The sequence below is a fragment of the Bos grunniens genome, chromosome 7 (assembly GCF_055505025.1).
Source record: "Bos grunniens cultivar Pamir isolate PY7600 chromosome 7, Bosgru_T2T1.0, whole genome shotgun sequence".
In the NCBI taxonomy this organism is placed as follows: Eukaryota; Metazoa; Chordata; class Mammalia; order Artiodactyla; family Bovidae; genus Bos; species Bos grunniens.
Window position 1 is genome coordinate 20,601,488 of NC_141171.1, and position 21,874 is coordinate 20,623,361.

The 21,874-nt window shown below is 52.3% G+C and overlaps 1 protein-coding gene across 3 annotated transcripts in view; it reads right to left on the bottom strand.

The window, feature by feature from the left end:
- Nucleotides 1-641: 641 nt before the first annotated feature.
- Nucleotides 642-21,874, bottom strand: part of CELF5 (CUGBP Elav-like family member 5) — a 49,798-nt gene continuing 28,565 nt past the window's right edge. Inside the window, exons 3-13 of one of the 3 annotated variants that reach the window (XR_015166864.1) lie at nt 20,785-20,836; nt 18,859-18,987; nt 17,255-17,334; nt 15,453-15,599; nt 14,403-14,544; nt 14,153-14,299; nt 12,292-12,354; nt 11,407-11,490; nt 8,312-8,414; nt 2,379-2,546; nt 642-1,021 (exon numbers count right to left, since the gene is read on the bottom strand). Coding sequence is in view for 2 of the 3 variants with exons in the window: in XM_086410226.1 (XP_086266352.1) it covers nt 2,419-2,546; nt 8,312-8,455; nt 11,407-11,490; nt 12,292-12,354; nt 14,153-14,299; nt 14,403-14,544; nt 15,453-15,599; nt 17,255-17,334; nt 18,859-18,987; nt 20,785-20,836 (1,116 nt within the window). In the remaining variant the exon portion in view is untranslated. Of the gene's footprint in view, nt 1,022-1,759; nt 2,547-8,311; nt 8,456-11,406; nt 11,491-12,291; nt 12,355-14,152; nt 14,300-14,402; nt 14,545-15,452; nt 15,600-17,254; nt 17,335-18,858; nt 18,988-20,784; nt 20,837-21,874 lie in introns of those variants that run through there. The other 2 variants (XM_086410226.1, XM_086410227.1) reach the window with 2 other exon arrangements.

The following is a 21,874-nucleotide window of genomic DNA, read 5'->3' on the forward strand; positions in this document are numbered from 1 at the left end:
CCCCATTTCTTCTTTGTACCTGCTCAGAAAGACCAAAAAAAAGAAAATTCTTTGTAGAGGTATCTCCGGTGAAGGGGTGCTGGGCCAGCGCACACTGGGCTCCTCCGGTGCACGTGGCGATCTTGGTCATGACATTGTGAATTCCAGGCTGGTGATCCAAAGGCAGGGAGGGTGGCTGCCTGCCCTTGGGAGGGGGCTCGAGGGGTGGGGGGGGCTTCCCCCGGCCCTGTCTGCCCCCGACGGAAAGCTAAGGGCTATTGGCCACATGAGTAAGGCTATGACTGGGGGTGGGGGGAAGGGTCGGGGGAGGCCAAGGGGTCTCTTTTGTGCCTGCATCCGGAGAAGGCAGGGCCCTGGGACGCGGGGGCGGGGGCTCAGGAAGCTGCAGCTAGGACCAGGGACACTGAAGCCGGCTGAGCCCTCAGGCCCATGAGAATTATCGGTGGCGGGGGGGTCAAAAGTCCTGGAGGTATATCGCGTTCGTTGGCTGATTCCCAGTGCTTGACCGGCGCCCTGGTCTGACATGACAGCGGGAGGTGGGGGGACACTGGGCTGCCCCGCCAACCTCAGCCCTTCTGAGCGTCCCTGCTGGGTGACTGGCCCAGGGTCACCTTCTCTTGGATGGAAAGAAGTCGGAAAAGTTTGGTCCCATGATCTATACTCAAAAAATATATATACTGTCTATAGCTCTATATATATATGCATATATATATATAGGAAAAGTTGCGATTTCGTTTGGGGAAGCCATGAAGGTTGTGTGTGTAGGAAGCGGGTGGAAGCGAGGAAATCTCCGTGGAGGGGGTAGTGAATCCTTGGCCCCCACCTCAGGAGTCCCCCAAAGACCACGAAGCCCCTTCCCCACTCCATGGGGCCTTGGGTAGCGTTTCACATTTTGGGAAGGGGAGCAGGGGAGTAGGGAGGGGAGGGGAGGGGGCTGGTGTCCAAACTCTGTTGTAATTTACGGAAAAGTCCTGGATCAGTTGGAAGCGGGAAACCCTCCTGGGGTGGGAAGGCCCCTCACCTGGCGGAGAAGGGAGGGGCGTTAGGGCGCCGCGTGAAGAGAGGGGGAGGGTGGGCACGTAGGCCAACAAATCACCTCCCACCCGCTCCCCTGCCCTGGCCAGACTTGGATCTGGGATCCCCAAGGACCCCTATCTTTGCAGAAAGAGTCCATTTTGGGGTTTGGAGGTTGACACACACGGCTTGGAGGGGTCGCTAAGCCCCGTGTCCTCGTCTGGCCACCGGGCACAAATATTTGTTTCTGTCCGTCTCCTCTCCCCTGCTCCCTGTCGCTCCATGAAGCAGCAACCCGCCCCCATTTCTGTTCACTCGTGGCGCTGGAAACAGTGCCTGGTGCACAGTAGGTGCTTAGTAAAGACTCGCTGTCAGAGTTCAAAGCGCGCGGATCACAGATGTTGGCTTCAGGTGGCGAGTCTCCGAGCATGCCCCCAAAGACCCACAACCCTTGAATCTGTGGGTGCTGAACACCCTTGAATCTGTGGGTGCTGCCCTGGCAGAGGGTCTGGAAGCAGACCCTCACTGAACACCTACTTCACACCAGACCCCAAGGTGGGGAGCCTCTGTGATGACCGCGGCAATGGTGGGTTTAGTGGAGAAAAATCAAAATAAGTTATCAAGAGCTTTCCAGGTGGTGGGTCCTGGGCTCAGCTGGAAAAACACCGAGTGCCCCATGTGAATCCACCCCACAGCCCCTGGGGGAGGCGACGTGCATGAGCCCATTTCACAGATGAGGCTTGTCGAGGCTGGAGCACAGTTATAAGTTTCCCCACTGGCCCTGGAGGCTCAAGGTTCATGCCTCCAAAGAAGTGATGAGTTGACAGGGTCGTTCACTCTGATGGTGCAGACATTAGGGGATTTGTTCATTTGTTCAGGGGATTTCCGCCCCCACCCTCACCCCTGGCATGGCCTTGGGTGGGGCAAACATTTCACTCTCTCATCTACCCACTGGGTGTGAATTGTGCCAAAGGAAGGGCTCCCAAAGGGGCCTAGCTGGGAGAACTGATTCTTAGTACAGGACAAAAGCCCCTCCTCACGGCCCTCCTCACCCCAGACCATGCCCGCTTCTCAGGTGAACTTCTATTCATCCTTCAAAGCCTTCTCCAGGAAAGATTACCTAACTGCCCTTCCCACCCCCATCTTACTGTTCCGGCTCCAGCCCTGACCATGGGGTGAGGGTAGGGGGTTGAGGGGACTGGGGGGGCGTCTTTGTCCAGCTCTGTCCCCGTCAACCAAACCTGGGGGCTCCTTGAAGCCTCTTGCATCGTCCCTCCAGCCTGGGGAGGGTTTGGAGAATGAGGAGAGGGTGCGGACAAGACAGGGTGGGGGTGGGGCAGGGGCAGGGCCGCCTAGCGGCTCACCTGGGCCAAGCCCGCAGCCTCTGGGTGGCTGTGGGCCCGGTCAGTAGGGGTGTCCCGGGTCTTTGGGCCGCTTCAGCTGCACTTTGAGCCTCTTCATGCCGATCTGAAAGCCATTCATGGCCTGGATGGCAGTCTGCGCACTGGCCGGGTTGTCAAAGCTCACGAAGCCTGCGGAGACCGGGGTGGACCCACGATGGTGGGCAACGCAGGGGTCCTCGGCTCGCTCCAGTGCTGCAGCCCTGGCTGCCCGGCTTGTGGGGTCCTGGGGGCGGGGGTGTGCGCTCGCAGGAGCAGATGACCCAGGGGAGGTAGGGAGGCTTCCCAGAACACACACAGCAGTCCTGATGTGGTTCTGACACCTTGGTGGCTTGCATGCCTCTGGGGATAGGGCACTCATTCCTTACCTGGGCTCTGCTCTGATGAGGCTTCCCAACTGATAGGGGGAGAGGGGGACAAGTGGGGCTTCTGGGGGTCCAGGGAACACCACGGTCTCCCTCCCCCACCCAGGCCCACCTCCTTCTAGGCTCTGGATCCCTACCTTTTGCCTCCTCTAAGCCCTCCATCCATTTGGGGTCTTGTCTGTCCATCTGACTCTTCCTGTCTGTCTCTGTGTCTATCTGTCCTTGTCTCTCTTCTTCTCTTCTCTCCTTTTGTGTGTGTCTTTGTGTTTCTTGTCTATGTCTCTCCCTCCCTCTCTTCTCTCTTTTTGTGTCTGTCTCTCTCTTTGCCACCATCAGTCATTCCAGCCACAGATATCCCCCAACGTGGACCATCAGAAACACTCCAGCGCACCACCTCCTGACACACACACCTTAAACTTCCACCACATAATTCCCTCCACCCAGCCCTACTCCTACCCCTTACCTGTTGGTTCTCATAGACTTTCTGGGGGGCTCTGCAGAGGCTACAGGGGCTGGGGGCCACCCCAGGGGGAGGGGAACCACATGTGTGAGCATTTGGGGGCAGGGTACCTGAGATCTGTGGGAGAGGCAGAGAGGTCAGGGCAGAGAGATGGTGGGATCAGGGCTGAGGGGTCTGGCTGAGGCCCACAGGGAGCCATAGGGGAATCTGGAAATGGGGTAGGGGGGGTGTCTTCATATCACTCACACCTCCCATTATACAGACGAGGAAACTGAGACTCAGAGAAGGCATGTGACCCCCTGACTGCTGAATGTTATGGAGGTTTTCTTCCAGAAATTTCTTTATTCTTCCTAGAAGCAGGATGTTTCCAGAAGCAAAAACAACAGCCAGTTAAGGATGTGACTGGTGATGGAAGTAAAGTTCGATGCTGTAAAGAACAATACTGCATAGGAACCTGGAATGTTAGGTCCATGAATCAAGGTAAACTGGAAGTGGTCAAACAGGAGATGGCAAGAGTGAACATTGACATTTTAGGAATCAGTGAACTAAAACGGACTGGAATGGGTGAATTTAACTCAGATGACCATTATATCTACTACTGTGGGCAAGAATCCCTTAGAAGAAATGGGGTACACCTACAGTCAACAAAAGAGTCTGAAATGCAGTGCTTGGATGCAATCTCAAAAATGACAGAGTGATCTCTGTTCGTTTCCAAGACAAACCATTCAATATCACGGTAATCCAAGCCTATGCCCCAACCAGTAACGCTGAAGAAGCTGAAGTTCAATTGTTCTATGAAGACCTACAAGACTTTCTAGAACTAACACCCAAAAAAGATGTCCTTTTCATCACAGGGGACTGGAATGCAAAAGTAGGAAGGCAAGAGATATGTGGCAAGGCAAATTTGGCCTTGGAGTACAAAATGAAGCAGGGCAAAGGCTAAGAGTTTTGCCAAGAGAACGCACTGCTCATAGCAAACACCCTCTTCCAACAGCACAGAGAAGACTCTACACATGGACATCACCAGATGCTCAAAACTGAAATCAGACTGATTACATTCTCTGCAGCCAAAGATGGAGAAACTCTACAAAGTCAGCAAAACCAAGACCAGGAGCTGACTATGGCTCAGATCATGAACTCCTTATTGCCAAATTCAGACTTAAATTGAAGAAAGTAGGGAAAACCACTAGGCCATTCAGGTATTACCTAAATCAAATCCCTTACGATTATACAGTGGAAGTGACAAATAGATTCAAGGGATTAGATCTGATAGACAGAGTGCCTGAAGAGCTAGGATGGAGGTTTGTGACACTGGTACAGGATGCAGTGATCAAAACCATCCTCAAGAAAAAGAAAGGCAAAAAGGCAAAATGGTTGTCTGAGGAGGCCTTACAAATAGCTGAGAAAAGAAGAGAAGCTAAAGGCAAAGGAGAAAAGGAAAGATACACCTATTTGAATGCAGAGTTCCAAAGAATAGCAAGGAGAGATAAGAAAGCCTTCCTTTGTCAATGCAAAGAAATAGAGGAAAACAATAGAATGGGAAAGACTAGAGATCTTTTCAAGAAAATTAGAGATACCAAGGGAACATTTCATGCAAAGATGGGGACAATAAAGGACAGAAATGGTACGGACCTAATAGCAGCAGAAGATATTAAGAAGAGGTGGCAAGAATACACAGAAGAACTATACAAAAAAAAGATCTTCATGACCCAGATAACCACGATGGTGTGATCACCCACCTACAGCCAGCCATCCTGGAATGCAAAGTCAAGTGGGCCTCAGGAAGCATCACTATGAACAAAGCTAGTGGAGGTAATGGAATTCCAGTTGAGCTTTCAAATCCTAAATGATGATGCTGTGAAAGTGCTATACTCAATATGCCAACAACTTTGGAAAACTCAGCAGTGGCCACAGGACTGGAAAAGTCAGTTTTCATTCCAATCCCAAAGAAAGGCAATGCCAAAGGATGTTCAAACTACCACACAATTGCACTCATCTCACACGCTGGCAAAGTAACACTCAAAATTCTCCAAGCCAGGCTTCAACAGTACATGAATCGTGAACTTCCAGATCTTTAAGCTGGATTTAGAAAAGGCAGAGGAACCAGAGATCAAATTGCCAACATCTGTTGGATTATAGAAAAAGCAAGAAAGTTCCAGAAAAACATCTACTTCTGCTTTATTGACTATGCCAAAGCCTTTGACTGTGTGGATCACACAAACTGGAAAATTCTTAAAGAAATGGGAATACCAGACCACCTGACCTGCCTCCTGAGAAACCTGTATACAGCAACAGTTATAACTGGAGCTGAAACAACATACTGGTTCCAAATCAGGAAAGGAGTACATCAAGGTTGTGTATCGTCACCCTGCTTATTTAACTTATATGCAGAGTACATCATGAGAAATGCCAGGATGGATAAAGCACAAGCTGGAATCAAGACTGCCGGGAGAAATATTAATAACTTCAGATATGCAGATGACACCATCCTTATGGCAGAAAGCGAAGAACTAAAGAGTCTCTTGATGAAAGTGAAAGAGGAGAGTGAAAAAGTTGGCTTAAAACTCAACATTCAGAAAACTAAGATCATGGCATCTGGTCCCATCACTTCATGGCAAATAGATGGGGAAAGAATGGAAACCAAGAGAGACTTTCTTTTTTTGGGCTCCAAAATCACTGCAGATGGTGATTGCAGCCATGAAATTAAAAGACATTTGCTCCTTGGAAGAAAAGTTATGACCAACACAGACAGCATATTAAAAAGCAGAGACATTACTTTGGCAACAAAGGTCCGTCTAGTCAAAAGCTATGGTTTTTCCAATAGTCATGTATGGATGTGAGAGTTGGACTATAAAGAAAGCTGAGTGCTGAAGAATTGATGTTTTTGAACTGTGGTGTTGGAGAAGACTCTTGAGAGTCCCTTGGACTGCAAGGAGATCCAACCAGTCCATCCTAAAGGAGATCAGTCCTGAATATTCATTGGAAGGACTGATGCTGAAGCTAAAACTCCAATACTTTGGCCACCTGATGCGAAATGACTCATTGGGAAAGACCCTGATGCTGGGAAAGATTGAAGGCGCGAGGAGAAGGGGACAACAGAGGATGAGATGGTTGGATGGCATCACTGACTTGATGGACATGAGTTTAAGCAAGCTCTGGGAGTTGGTGATGGACAAGGAAGCCTGGTATGCTGCAGTCCATGGGGTGGCAAAGAGTCGGACATGACTGAGCAACTGAACTGAACTGAGAAGCAGGATGTGGGAGCAGGGGGGCTGGGTACTGGGCCGGGGGCAGGGGGGTGGGTGTTGTTCCTAACTTGCTGTGTGACCTCAAGCATGTTGTTTGACCATCTATACCTCTCCTTCCTCCCCATGTAAATGGGGACAATTCTTCCCTTTTATGGTTGGACAATGAGTATATACAGCAGGACTTCCCAGGTGGCTCAGTGGTAAAGAATCTGCCTGCCAGTGCAGGAAACCTGGGTTCGATCCCTGGGTCTGGAAGATCCCCTGGAAAAGGGAATGGTAACCCACTTCAGTATTCTTGCCTGGGGAACCTATGGACAGAGGAGCCTGGCAGTATATAGCCCATGAGGCTGCAAAGAATTGGACACAACTTAGTGACTAAACAGCAGGAGCTTAATAAGCAGTCAAGAATCAGCCCTTCCCAGAGGACAGGGTAGGGTTCAGAGTCCAGATTTTGGAGTCAGATTGTTTCTAATTTAGGTTCTTGCCTGTGACTTTGGGCAAGTTACACATCTCTGAGCCTTAACATCCTTTGTGTCTGGGGACAAGGAAGTCTTCCCCATGGCCCACAAGGCCCTTCATGACCTGCCCTTCCCCTCCCTGCCTTCCTCTCCTCCCTGTCTCCTCCCTGTCCTGCCCCAGGGCCTTTGCACATGTGGTTCTCTCTGCCTAGAACACTCTTCCCCTAGACACTCCTATGATTGGCTCCTCATCATTCAGGCCTCAGTGAAGCACTGCCTCCTCCTATCAGTCTGTATTTTCTTACCGGTTTTATTTTTCTCTATATCATTTATAACACCCTGGCCTATATCCTGGGCTTTCCTGATGGCTCAGACAGTAAACAATCTGCCTGCAATGCAGAAGACTCGGGTTCCATCCCTGGGTCAAGAAGATCCCCTGGAGGAGAGAATGGCACCCCAGTCCAGTATTCTTGCCTGTTTATTTCCACCTCCTCCCCCTGGACCTGTGCTTTTCAATTCAGTTGGCAGCCACTGGCCATGAGTTGTTACTGAAATTGAAATTCATTAAAATTAAGTAAAATAAAAAATTCAGTGCTTTGGCCACAATAGCTACACTTCAAACGCTCAGCAGTTACATGGGGTGGACAGCTCAGACAGTGGGGATATAGAATATTTCTATCCTCAGAGAAGGTTCTACAGGCAGGGTGGCAGGGCTCTGAGCTCCCAGAGGGCAGTGATTTTTGTTGGCTTCCTTTACCAATCTGTGCCAGGCACTGTGCTGGGCACTGGCACACAGTAGGTGCACTGTATGTCTATTTGGGTTTTTTTGTTTAATCTTATACAGGGCTTGTGTTATTGATTTATTTATTGGCTGCACCCTGTGGCATGCGGAATCCTAGTTCCCTCACCAGGGGTCAAACCTGTGCTCCCCACACACACACAGTGAAAGCTCGAAGTCTTAACCACTGGACCACCAGGGAAGCCCCTATGTGTCTATTTGTTGAATGAATGGATGAATGAACAAGGGAATCTTAGAAATGACTCATGCTAAGTGCTGGGTACACAGTAGGCGCTTAATAAGTGCTTGTTATGATCATAAATGTGATTCTTTCTTTCTTTTTTGCCCTTGACCCTGCTGCACAGCTTGTGGGATGTTCCTTCCCCAACCAGGGATAAACCCGGGCCCTGAGCAGTGAAAGCACAGAGTCCTAACCACTGGAGCTTCAGGGAAGCCCCAGAATGTGGTTCTCTCAGACCAGATCTGTCTTGTGGCTGACCACACCCGACCCCCCAACCCCACCCAGGGCAAGGGGCCTGCGGTTCAGGGAGTGGCAAGCAGGAAGGGGCACCCACAGCAAGGACTCACCAAAACATTTGCTCTGGTTGGTGGCCCGATCCATAAACACCTTGGAGGAGATGATATTGCCGAAAGGCAGGAACATCTGCGTCAGCTCCGTGTCTCCAAACTCCTGGGGGAGGTGGTAGATAAACAGGTTACAGCCTTCGGGACCTGCAGGTGGGGGGAGAGAAAGACATAAAGCCCCCAAGGAGAGGAGGCCGACCCCCGGGGGAGGGGCATGGGTCCGGAGCCCACAGCTAGTGTCTCCAGCTATTGGGGGAGGGGTGCACCCTGACACCCAGAAAGGAGGGGCGTGGAAACAGCGGGGAGGGAAGGCAGGGTGCCCTGAGCCCTTGTCTATAAAATTCCACATTCAGACACTCCACACCTCTGCTGATCCTCAGGCCCCAGAGAACTGACAAACTTTAGATGATCCCTAGCCCCCCAAACTGAAATAAAGCCTTTCATCCTAGACCGCAGATAATCCAAAACTCCCAGACAACCTCAACACCCCCCAGAAAACCCCTAAACCTCAAACTCTTGGTCATTGACAAAAATCAGATGAACTGGTTGTAGGGTATAACAGAAACTCTGTACTGTCTTTGCCATCATTCCATATCTTTAAAACTGGTTTAAATGGAAAGGTTCATTTTTGGAAGTCTAATGATCACAGATTAGAATAAGACAAGTAACTCCCCGGTCCCAAACCCCAAACATCCAGATAATTTTCAAAACCTTGGATAACCTTCCAAACCTTGGCTAATTTTTAAAAGCTTGGATAATTTAAAAACTGATGCAAAAATAAAATGTAGAGAAATAAAAAGATTATTCTTCAGTCCCAAATCTCAGATATCCTGAAACCACTGGTCACGTTTAAATGATTTGCTGTACCAACCAGAAATAATTTTTTAAAGCACAGCTAACCATCAGAATCATTCCTTCCCGAAGAATCCCCAGTGCATGGCTCATATAAGAATTATAAATAATCAGAACATTTTAAAACCTTAATTACCCAGTTTAGTCCTCAAACCTGCTGCTAATCCCGAACCTACAGACGATCTTCTCCTAGGTCTCCCCAAACAAAGGTAACCCTCAAACCACCAAGAAATCCCAACACTCATGATGAACATTCCCCACCCCAGAAAATCCAAAATTCAAGATTACATTACATTCACATCCACCCTTACCTTCCTGATGAGGACCGCAGTTCTGCTAATGTGCTTGTCTGCTGTTGTTGTTTGCTTACTTGTTTGTCTGGCCCTGTCGCAAGGTTTGCCTGAATTTAGCTCCCCGCCCAGGGATTGAACTCGGGGTCACGGCAGTGAAAGCACCGAGTCCTAATCAGTGGACCTCTAGGGAATTCCCTAATGTGCTTGTTTTTAAAATACAGGTGTGTTTCCACACAACTGATGTTACAGAACAGTTGTGAGCAAACATGAATTTTGTGTTTGCTTGTGTGCTAGCTCAACTCCAAGAAACACTAGGTGAAGGCAGAAAGCCACACCTAGCTGAACTGAACCTCATAAGAAAGCAAAATGCACACACATATGCAAAGGCAGCTTCCACATTCACCACCTTTCTCAGCTCTCCAAGTGTATTAGGAGGAGGACCTGTTCCCATCTGAGGTTCGGACTCTCCGTCTAATTTCAGACAAAACTTTCCACCACTTCACGATAACTCACATGCTACAACCCATCTGACGCCACTTTCCTGTGCAAACTTCTAATGCCCAATTTATTGTACTATTCATGGATTTCTTAATCATCTAACATGAATAAAACTGTGCTACCATTTTTATTAGGGTCTTTTTTTTTTTTTGCCATGTCACAGCCAATTTCTAAAAAAAGAATTTGGCCACACCAGGGCTGCATGAGATATCTTAGTTTCTCAACCAGGGAACTTGTGCCTCCTGTAGTGGAAGCACAGAGTCTTAACCACTGGGCCACCAGAGAACTCCCACAGGCAACATTTTGAGTGGTGTACCCTGACCCAACTTCCCCCACGAGCCCTGCAGTTGGTATTGTGAGGCTCTGGAACTCGGGTGGCTTTCCAGAAAGCAGATATCCTGTTCTGTTACAGCAGCACAGACGGCATCGGAACCAGCTTTTACCCACAGCGCCCTGCTGGGCAAGGAATTGAACAGAACCTCACAGAACTCAGTCTACAGGCCAGGCCATCCATAAACTTCCCATGTCCTGGGGGAGTCGGGGGACTTTTCTGGCTGGTCGCCTGGCTCCAGCTCCCCACCCCCACCCCCACTAGATGGATTAAGGCGAGGAAAACCTCCCAGGCTGCTGCTGCTAAGTCGCTTCAGTCGTGTCCAACTCTGTGCGACCCCATAGACGGCAGCCCACCAGGCTCCCCCGTCCCCGGGATTCTCCAGGCAAGAACACTGGAGTGGGTTGCCATTTCCTTCTCCAATGCAGGAAAGTGAAAAGCGAAAGTCAAGTCGCTCAGTCGTGTCCGACTTTTAGCGACCCCATGGACTGCAGCCTACCAGGCTCCTCCATCCATGGGATTTTCCAGGCAAGAGTACTGGAGTGGGGTGCCATTGCCTTCTCCTTCCAGGCTGAGTGCCTACAATGTGTCAGGAACCGTGCTGCTCACTCCCCAGCAAGGCCTCGGCACGGGTGGCCTTGCGGCCAATGAGGAAACAGAGGCATGGGGCAGGGAGGTGCCTTTCTGACGATGCCTCAAGTCAGCACTGGGTGGATTTGAATCCCCGCGGTCCGACTCCAGAATCTAACTCCTCTCCCACTTGACTTTACTGAGGAACTCCCATCTCACCAGAGATACCTCATCACCCCACCCCCTGACCTCAAACTCAAAAAAAGTCATTCCACTCTGGAGAGAGCTCGTGGTGGAGACAGGGTCACTGCTATCCCTATGGGGTCGGGACTAGCCCGGGTCCCACTTTCCGGAGGAGAAGACGGAGGCTCAGAGACCAAGAGTCAATTGCCTCCCAAACACCCAGGTGATGCTGGGAACTGAAGGCAAGTCTCTCCTGACCTCAGGCCGAGCAGTTCCCTGAGGCTAGGTCAAACCCGGCAGGAGGTCCTGGAGGTGGAGGGGGGCGGTCAAAGGGCGGGGCTGGCGCCCAGGGGAGGTCGCGGCCCCCTCACCTTCTCGCTGCTGCTGCTGCAGGAGGGGCGGCGGCTGGGGGACGCTGTGCGCGATGGGCGTGATGGCCGCTGTGGGGTACATGGCTGCAGAGACCGGGAGCGAGACATAGGGCGGAACGGGCGTGAGGCCGGTGGGCGCATGGGGCGGGGCTAAGACTGAGGGGGCGAGGTCACAGCCTAGGGTGGGGCCAAAATGGGTCTTGGGACGGTGGAGGGGGGTGGTCACAGGGGAGAGTTGGTCTGAGGGAAGTACTAAGACCTTAGTACAGGGAAGAGTAGAAGGGAAAGAGGTCATATTCGAAGGGTGGGGCCATGGCTGAGGGCAGAGCCAAGGCCAGATTTTAGGAAGAAGGAGGGGGCGTGGTCACATGGGAGAGACAGTCTGAGGAAGAGGCCACAGCCACAGGAAAGAGTAGAGTGGACGCGGTTGTGGCTGAGGGTGGGGCCACGACACGTCTTGGGAAGGCAGAGGGGGCGTGGTCACATGGGAGAGACGTATGTAGGAGGGAAGCGTTTAATGGGCGGGGCCATATTTGAGGGGTGGGGGACCACGGCTGAGGGCGGAGCCAATGCCCGGTCTTGGGAAGAATGAGGGGGCATGGTCACACTGGAGAGCGGGTCTGAGCAGGACACGACAAGCGGGACCAAAGGCAGGTTATGAGGGGCAGGGCCAAATGTCGAAGGAGGGTGAGGCGGGGGCCAAGCCACAAAGTAGGAGGTATGGCTAGACAGAAGAGGCAAGGTAGAATGAAGAGGGCGGCCCTGAGGGGTGGAACCAGATCTAAGTGCAGCTAGGGGTGTGGAGTGGCTAGTCCAGGGAGGAAACTGAGGGCGGGGGGGTTGGGGGGGGGTGCCACGCGTGGGGGTGCCGCACTGCCTCCCTACCTGTGTACTGCTGGACTCCAGAGAAGGCAGGATGGAGGGTCTCGGCTACCGTCGGACTCTGAGCTGCGGGGCAGACGGAGGGGCTCAGTGGGGCGGGGGCAGCAGAAGTCTTCCATCCACCCCACAGCATCCACCCCGGCTTCATTTCTGCATAAACATTTTATAGGTATGACCCTCATTCCACAGGTGAGGAAAACTGAAGCTCAGGGAACCTCTTACAGGTGGGAAAACAGCAGCTGGCACAGGGCCACTCAACTCGAATCCAGTTTTCTCAGACTCCAGAGAGGTTTAACTCCCAACTCTTTGTCCCCATCCAGACCCCCTTGCTCCTCCCCCTTTTTTCTCTGGATTCTCTAGGGCTCCAGGTCTCTGCTCCTGATCACCACCCATTCACATCTCTTCCTTCTTTTCCCTCCCCACACCTTGATCAGACAGCCTATGGATCCCCTATGTGACTGTGACCTTCCGATGGTCCCTAGTGGAGGACACAGGGGGAGGAGAGGGCTTGTCGAGGCAACTAAAAATCTCCTTGAATGGAGAGAGGTTGTTAGAAGATAGGGTAGTGAGGGCAGAGAGATAAGCCAGTAAAGGGGTCACATGAATGAATTACTTCGTAGTAATGGAACAGTGCTGTATGTTGATTGTGGTGGTGGTTACACAAAACTATACCTGTGATGAAATGACATAAAATGAACGAACCACACACACAGACACAAGTGCCTGTAAACAGTGAAGTCTGAACAGGGTCTCCAACACCTGTTCAGTTCATTGTACTGTACTGATGCCAGTTTCCTAGTTTTGACAACATACTGTTGTTACGTAAGGTGTTAGCATCCGGAGACACTGGGTGAGGGGTAACCAGGACCTCTCTGTACTATGTTTGAAACTCCCTGTGAGCACCAATTATTACAAAATAAAAATAAACAGATTCTCAGTGGTGGAAACCCAGATGACAAACTTCACCTAAGCAAGGTGTGGGAAGACATTTGCCTTGAAATCAGGGTATAGGGTAGAGAAAGGTGAGACCTCTGCTTCAGTAGGGCAGAGTCCAGTGCCACAAATCTGTGCATGGTCAATCCTGGATGAATGAATGAATGAATATGGGCACTGATCCCAAATGGTAACAATTAATAGTGAAGATTTGATGGCACCCTTCTTGGTACCAGGAGATGGGTTAGCATCTTACAGACTGATTGCCTCATCAGAGCAACATCATGAGATGAATGATACTATCTGTCCCATTTTCCAGATGAGCAAATTGAGGCTCTGAGATGTAAAGAAACTCCCCACAAGGGCCACTGAATTGGAATTTGAATCCAGGAAGGTCTGACTGCAAACTTCCTATGTTTAACCCCCTTCTCTGTGCCCATGTGTGTGTGTGTGCTTAATTGCTCAGTCGTGTCTGACTCTTTGGGACCCCCCAGACTGTAGCCCTTTAGGCTCCTTTGTCCATGGGGATTCTCCAGACAAGAATACTGGAGTGGGTTGGCATGCCCTCCTCCAGGGGATCTTCCCAACCCAGGGATTGAACCCAGGTCTCCTGCATTGCAGGCAGATTCTTTACTGTCTAAGCCACCAGGGAAGCCCATGAATACTGGAGTGAGTAGCCTATCCCTTCTCCAGGGGATCTTCCTGACCCAGGAATCAAACCGGGGTCTCCTGCATTGCAGGTGGATTCTTTACCAGCTGAACTACCAGGGAAGCCCCTCTGCACCCATAGCTAGTATCTATTAACCTAAGAGTCCCTGCTTCCTGTACTTTTGTTCCCTGGACACCAAGGCAAAGGGATTCATGCTTGTCCCAGGGACACCCTCCCTGTCCCCTGCCACTCTCCTCGGCCCCAGGGGACCACCCAAGTTACCTGGGTAGGGCACAAGGCCATTGGCATATACAGTTTCTAGGGCAGGGTGCCCGCCAGGGAAGGGCACGACACCTGCGAAGCCGTTGGTGATGGGGGCCACGAGGCCGGGCACGGCGGTGGTGCCGAGCAGCGGGGGCGAATGCAGTCCTGGGGAGTGGAAGAGCATCATGGGTAGCCTTAGTCCCAGCTAAGGCTGAGAGTCATAGCCCCGGCTCTGCCCCCCATCTGTGGGCCCCTGGCAGACTCTCACCAGAGGCAGGGGCGATGGGCGTGGCAGGCAGCCCGTTAAGGCTGACAGCGCCAATCTGCTGGATGTGGCAGGGTGAGAAGGCCACGCCGGGGCTCAGGTAGCTGCCTGATGTGGACAGGACCGTCGTCTGCTGCTGCATGAGCTGGGGGTGGAGAGGGAGTCAGGTACACAGTCCAAGTGGCACCTGGCCTTAGAGCATGGCTCATGGGGTTGAGGAGCCAGTCCTCCAGAAACAGGGGCAGGGGGTCAGGCCAGGTATCTTGGCTCAGGTTGGGTTAGGGCTCAGTTAGGAATTGGGGCTTAGCCTGGGATCAAGGCTCAGCATAGGATCAGGGCTCAGACTATGTTCAAGGATCATTTAGGAATCAGAGCTCAGCCAGGGACTGGAGCTCAGTCTATGATCAGAACTTAGTCTGGGACCAGGGCTCAGCCAATGTTTTTTTATGTGTTCTGCTTGTTTTGGTTGTGCCATGCATACGGCATGTGGGATCTTATTTCCCCAGCCAGGGATCGAACCTGCGTGCTGTGCACTGGAGGCATGGAGGCATGGCAACTTCCAGGGAAGTCCCAAGCTCAGCCAATGTTGAACTCACTCAGGGCTGGGTCTCAGTTTGGAGTTAGCCTGGAGGTTTAGCTAGAATTGGGGCTTATCTAGATTTGGGGAACAGCCAGGATCTGGGGGTCAACCCAAGACTGGGTCTTGATTTGACATTCACCCAGGGTTGTGGCTCAGGCTGGATTTGGTGGCCGAGCCTGGGGTCCTGTCAGTTGGGGTTCAGCTTGGGCTCAGAGCATAGTTCATGGTGGGGGGCTAAGCTGGGGCTGAGATCAGGAAGTGGACTGGATCTGGGGACTTAGCCATAACCAGAATAAGGCCATGAGTCAGAGATTGGGCAAGAGAAACAGAAAGATAGCACTCAGAAAGAAACAGAAAGAGGCACTCGACAGAGACTAGATGGAGAAAGAGAGAGAGAGACACTGAGCTAGGCCCTCAAAACAGTGGTGTCAGGAGCCCCACTGGAGACAGGAGTGTGTCCGCCGTTCACTCACAGCCTGGGCGTAGGCACTGTAGGGGCTGAAGGGCAGGGTGAGGGACGGAGTCAGGATGCCCAGCTGGCCCACCATCTGCTGCATGCGCCTCAGCGTCCGCTCCTTGTCCGTGTCGGCAAACTTGACCACCAGGCTGGAGGAGGCACCCTGCAAGGGCAGCCGCAAGCAGGGAAGGAAAGAAGGGGGACATTGCCAGGACTCTGAGGTACCTTGGGGGGAGTGTAGGGGTGTGGGTGGCAGCAGCTATCAGCCCCTCCCTCAAGGTCCCAGGGGCCGCAGTGAGACTAGTCTGGAGATCAGCATCCTGGGTCTCGCACTTGACCTTGTAGGCTGCCATGCACACAAGTGGGGCACCCACTTGTCTAGTGGGGGCTGCCTTTGGGAAGCAGAGGAGGACCTGACTGTCAGCCATACTTTCAAAAAAGATGGAGAACCCAAGTGCTGGAGAGGAACAATGAAGGCCCATACAGAGGATTCTATAGCTGCCCACACCTGAGAACAGGTGAGGTTCCAATCATTTGAGAAACTGAATACCTCCTTTGATGGGGAGCTCACTACCTCTCCACTCACCAGCTCCATCAGTGGACAGCTCTGAGCAGGAGAAAGCTTGACCTTGGATTGAGTTGATTCCCCCCTCTCCAGGGACTAGAACTGATGCCCAATGACCCAGAGAGCAAGAGAAGGGAGGATCTGAGACTGCCCTGCTCTTCATACCATGTTGCAGAACAACAGAAAGGAGAGTGGGTTCCCCAAGGCCTGTCTTCCCTGCGGCAGATTCGGACATTTTTGTACAGTGATGGAGGCTCCCAGGGCCACTTTTCTGGGTGGCAGGGCCACCCCCAAGACCCCAGTGGTCTCCTCCAGCCTCTCACGGCTGCAGGCCCACCAGCTCCCAGCTCTAGACTTGCCGCCTGCCTATCTCCCACACTGGCCCCACGGAGACATTTCCAAATGGCCTGCCCCTTCCTTCTCCTGGGGATACCCTGGGAGGCTCCCCATTGCCCTGGGAGGAATCCCAAGCTTCTTGGCCTTGAACTGCAGGCCCCTCCAGCCCCATCCCCTCCTGTTCCTCTGGGGCTCACACACATCTGCACACACACATGCATTCCACCCACAGTGACTCACACCCACCATCCACACTCATACACATACATACACTCAATAATACATGCACATATACTCACACACACATGTACACACACATTTGTCTACATTCACACACATGTGCTCACCCCTCCACACATACTCACACACTCTTACAGATGCACACACATGCACTCATTCCCCCCATATCACTGGGGCACACTCACACACAAACACACATGTGCACTTACCTATATAACTTACATATGTGCACTCACATGAGCACACCCACTCAACACACTTGCATGCATGCAGTCACAGCATATACATGTGCATATGCATCAGCATACATGTGAACATTCATGTGCACACTGACACCCACCTACTCACAACCACACACTCACATACAGGCATGGAAGCACACTCTCAGGCACATGCACATGTGTGCACACCAACACACACACTGGCCCACACATACTCACACATGGGCAGCCAAACACTGGCAGGACATTCTGCATAGTCTACACTTGCACGCTCACACACACACACAAATACATACATATACCCAGTCATACCACCATCAGAGATGCACTTCTTTCTCCCTACCCTGTCCCCTCTCTGAAGAAGGGCCAGGGGTTACCAGATGGCTGGGATGGTCAGGCCAGGCCCCTCCCCCTTGCCTACCCTGACCCAAATTGCCCAGGGCAGCTCTGACTTACCGGCATGGTCTGGCTGCCGTGCAGAGCGTGTATGGCCGCCTGAGCCTCGGTGTGGGAGGAGAACTTCACGAAGGCACAGCCTGCTCCAAGAGAAGGGGAGGGGTGAGGGGACACAGGAGAGGGGCTGGCAGCCCTGCACAGCAGGTCAGCATGGACATGGGCAGCCCACAGGTTGGACAACAGAGAGACAGGCAGCCATATGTTCAGACAGACAGTGGGACAACAAAGAACCAGACAGTAAGACAACTGTTTGTCCAACACATCATCAGAGGGTGTGAGGTGGTGCCCAGGGTAGGGAGGCAGGAACTGCCCATTAGAACAAGTGAAGGGGACAGGATTAGAGAACACCCACCAGCCACCAATACCACAAGATCCAGAGTTGTAATCAGGCAGAATTAAAGTGACAAACCATCAGACACAGAGAGAGATATGGACACACTCGGGCAGAGGTACACTCAGACCCAGATGGATACGCCCATGTGACCAGAGTTGGATAGATGGGGATGAAGAGTCATCGGGCAAGGGCAGAATCAGGCAGACAGACAACCAGAGACCACCAGACACAGGCAGATCCAGACAGATGGTCATAGGATACAGTTCCAGACAGAGGGCTATGGAAGGGTCACACAAATTTGGGGGAGAGGAGTGAAGACATCCTGGAATTCAATAATGATGACAGTTGCACAGTTCTGTGAATTTTGTGAAGCATTTCACTGTCCACTTTTTTTTCCCACTGTCCACTTTTAAAAGGTGAATTTTACAGTATATGTGTGTGTGTGTGTGTGTATGTATACTCAGTCTTGTCCAATTCTTTGTGACTCTCTGTACTGTAGCCTGCCAGGCTCCTCTGTCCATGGGATTTCCCAGGCAAGAATACTGGAGTGGGTTGTCATTTCCCCCTCCAGGGGATCTTCCTGACTCATGGATCAAACCCACGTCTCTTGCGCCTCCTGCCTTGGCAGTATGTGATTACAGTATGTGACCATATCTCAATTTTTAGAAAAGAGCCAGGCAAATAAATAGACAGGGACCATCAAATATATTCGGTCCTAGTAAGATCAAGTCACAAGGGCAGAGACAGGCCAGTTCTGGACAGATAAACCTGAACAAGTAGAATCAGGTAGACAGAGATCACCAGACACCTGAAGACCCAAACAGAGCAGACCAGAAAACAAGTTGCTGGAGATCATAAAACAATCATTCCTGGATGGTACAACCTTATAGGAACGGTGGAGTAAGTAGGATCAGGTACACCGACAGTCCAGGAGACACAGGCAAATCGAGACAGAAAGTCTGATGGACACAGACACAGGAGGCAGCCCCGGATGTCCTGGGCCGGCGAGTGGGACCAGGTGAGACTAGACAGCCTCTGCTCGCCCCGCCCCTGGGCCAGCCCCGTCCTTTTGCGTGCCTAGAGGAACCCCATCCGGCCGGCCGGCTTTCCACGTGCCAGGCCACGCCCACTGCGGGCCAGTCCCTCCCCACAAGCCCGGCACCGCCCCCCGGATCCAGCCTCCCTCTCCGGGGCCCGCGCCGACCCATCCCACCAGCCGCGCCCTCCTATAGTCCCGCCCCCGGAGCTAGCCCCGCCCCCAGCCGGTCACCTTTGCTGCTGCCGTCAGGTCCCCGGAGCACGGTGCACTCGTCGATGACCCCGAAGGGCTGGAACAGCCGCAGCACGTCCTCTTCTGACTGCTGCTTGTTCAGCATCCCCACAAACAGCTTCCGGTCCCCTGTGGGCGGAAACACCACCTCAGCCAAGTCCTAGCCTCCGGGAACTTCCGCATCCCTCCAGCAGAAAGCGGAGGCACCGGGGCGTGGAGTGGGGCCCCTGGACCTCCCCGGGGCCCTCTTCTACGCGTGTGAAGGAGGACGCAGCCTCGCGCTTTCCCTGCCTTCTCACCCGCCCACGTCCCTGAGGCCTACCACCTCATTCAGTGCCCTCTGCCTAGAATGCCCTCTCTGCCCAACTGCTCCCCATTCTAGGCAAAACGGCTACTCCCGCCTCTGTATTCCTCCCACCTCTCTGAGTTCTTCAGAAAGCCCACACACAGTACTAGGGTCTATGCCTTGCCTGGCCTGGGTCTATGTCTGTCTGCCATCTAAATTTTCTAGGCAAGGGTGAGCACTGAGGGTGCCTGCATTCTCACAGTACCCAGCAGAGCTCCCCATCGGACTTTCCCAGGGCTCCGGAGAAGCCAAAAAATCAATGTCTGATGAATGAATAAAGGCATGTGTGTGCAGAAGACCAGTTTTCTGGGGAGCCTGGGATTGGCTGGAAGCCTGGCTGGGACCTGCCCAAGCCTAAGGCCAGGGGCCAGTCTGGCCCAGCCTCTCCCATGTGAGGGACTAGAGCCCTCTCCCGCCTCCCGGGGGAGTTGCACTGCTCTCCTGTAATCAGGGACCAGGCAGCTTCCTCTGTGAGGAATGGTGAGTTGGGTTGCTATGGAAACCCGTTCTCTGGCAGCTGTCATTCATGGGGGTGGGAGGGAGAGAGAGGGACAGGGAGAGACCAAGAGACAGAGATAGGCAAAGAGAGAAACAAGAAGAGACAAAGAGAGACACACAGAGAGGCTCTGAGAGAACCAGAGAGATAGGAGGAGAGAAAAAGATGAGAGAGAAACAGATAGAGAGGGAGATAGAGATTGAGAGAGAGACAAAGAGAGACAGACAGAGATGAAAACATGCAGAGCCCCCTCTCCAATCCCTAACCTTCAATGGAAGCCAGGTTGAGAGTGTGAAAATGGGCTCCCAGCCCAGATGGGCTTTACCACGCTCCTATGCATACACAGAGGTCCTAACAGCCCTGCCCCACACACCATTTCCAAGGCTGAGTGCTCTCCTTCAGGCCCGTAATCCATCTGAGATGGGGAGGAGGGGTCAAAGTATCTAAGAATGGCTAGTCTTGGATCCCATGGGGGACAGTCAAGCATCTCCTGATGGCACACACCCATCCTGAGATCCAACTTCATGTAGACACAAGACAGAGCCTGCACACCCACACTCCCAGCCTAGAACAGTCAAGCACACATGCTTGCACATATACACCTACGCACCTATGCACAGCCCAGGCACACAGATGTGCACACAGACAGGCACTGAACCAGCCAGAAAACACATGCCTATGTGCACACTCCCATACACATCTGCACACAGGCATGCCCAGGAATGCATGCTCACATACACACATATGCACTGGCTCATATATCCAACTGAGCACACACACAACCCAGAAAGCCATCCATAGTCCTTTGGGGTCCCCCAGTGCCTCTGCATCTGAAGATATCCATCATTGCAACCTGAAATGAATCAGGTATTTCAAGTTCTAGGGGAAAGCAGCAGGGCCTGGCCATACCCTCCACAGCTGGGCCTGTGGCCCTGCGGTTAGGAGGGACCCATGCCTTCCTTCTCTATCACCTTGCCCCACCCTCGCGGGGGCCTCTGCCTCTCCCACCACCTTTTGTGCAAGGGTTTCCCTCCTCCCGTTCCTCCATCAACCCACAGTCTGGCAGCCATGGAGAGATGACAACTACCTCCACGGCTTTCGCTGTCCGCAGGCTTCACCTGGATTGGTCGCGCCATCTGTGAAGAGAAGGGGAGGGAGGTCAAGGTGGACAGTGTGGGCAGTGTGGTGGGAGCTTCTTCTGGGCCCTGCAAGGCACTCCTGCCCACTTCCCCAGCCTCAGCATCCCACCAGCTTCTGGCAGCAACCAGCACCTCAGTCACCACTGGGTATGACCAACTCAGTCACACCAAATGACACATGGTCCTACCTCCAGGGCTTTACTCTTGCTACCTGGAAAACTCCTACTTTGCCTTCAAGCCCCAGGAACAATACCCCTTAATCCAGGAAGTCTCTCTGCTGCACCCACCCCTCCTCCCCAAAGTTTGATAGATTGCTTGCCAAGATGGCACAACTCCTGTGGTCCCTGTATATAATGGGATATTGTGGCTCCTCTCATTGAGAACTGGAGTCTGTTTCTTTACCTCTTCTATCTGGACTTGGCCATGCAACTTGTTTTGACCAATAGAATATAGTGGAAGTGAAGTAGTGGGAGTTCCAAGCCTTGGCCTCAAGAGACTTGGCCATCTTGGAACCCTGGAGATTTCAGGGTGGACAATTCCAGGTGACTCACTGGAGGATATGATATCTCATGGACAGAGATGCCCTGCTGACAGCTCATGGGGGTCCCAGCCCAGCTAACCCCAGTCAATCCCCAATTGACTACAGCTGCATGAATGACTCAGGATGAATCAGCCAAATTGTCCAGTTAAGCCCACCCTGGGCTTGCCAACCCATGGAATCATGAATAAATAAAACGGTTGAGGCAGCTTATTACTCAGCAGCAGCTGACTGGTACACCAAGGCAGCTAGTTTTAGCCAGCCCCCTGAGCCACAAGTCAGGAGAACTGTCATACTTGAATGGACCAGCCTTCAATCTGGCCTCATTGTTCTGGACATGTCTGTCCACCACCCTCCAGCACTGAAACTGGAAGAAACCAATGAACTATTCAGTGGAAGAAATTCTTCCCTAACTCCAGCTCCTGCAACTTACCCAGTCCTGGGTATGAGCTAATGCAAGTATTTCAGAACAGACTTGAGGGATGTGGGGTTGGGTG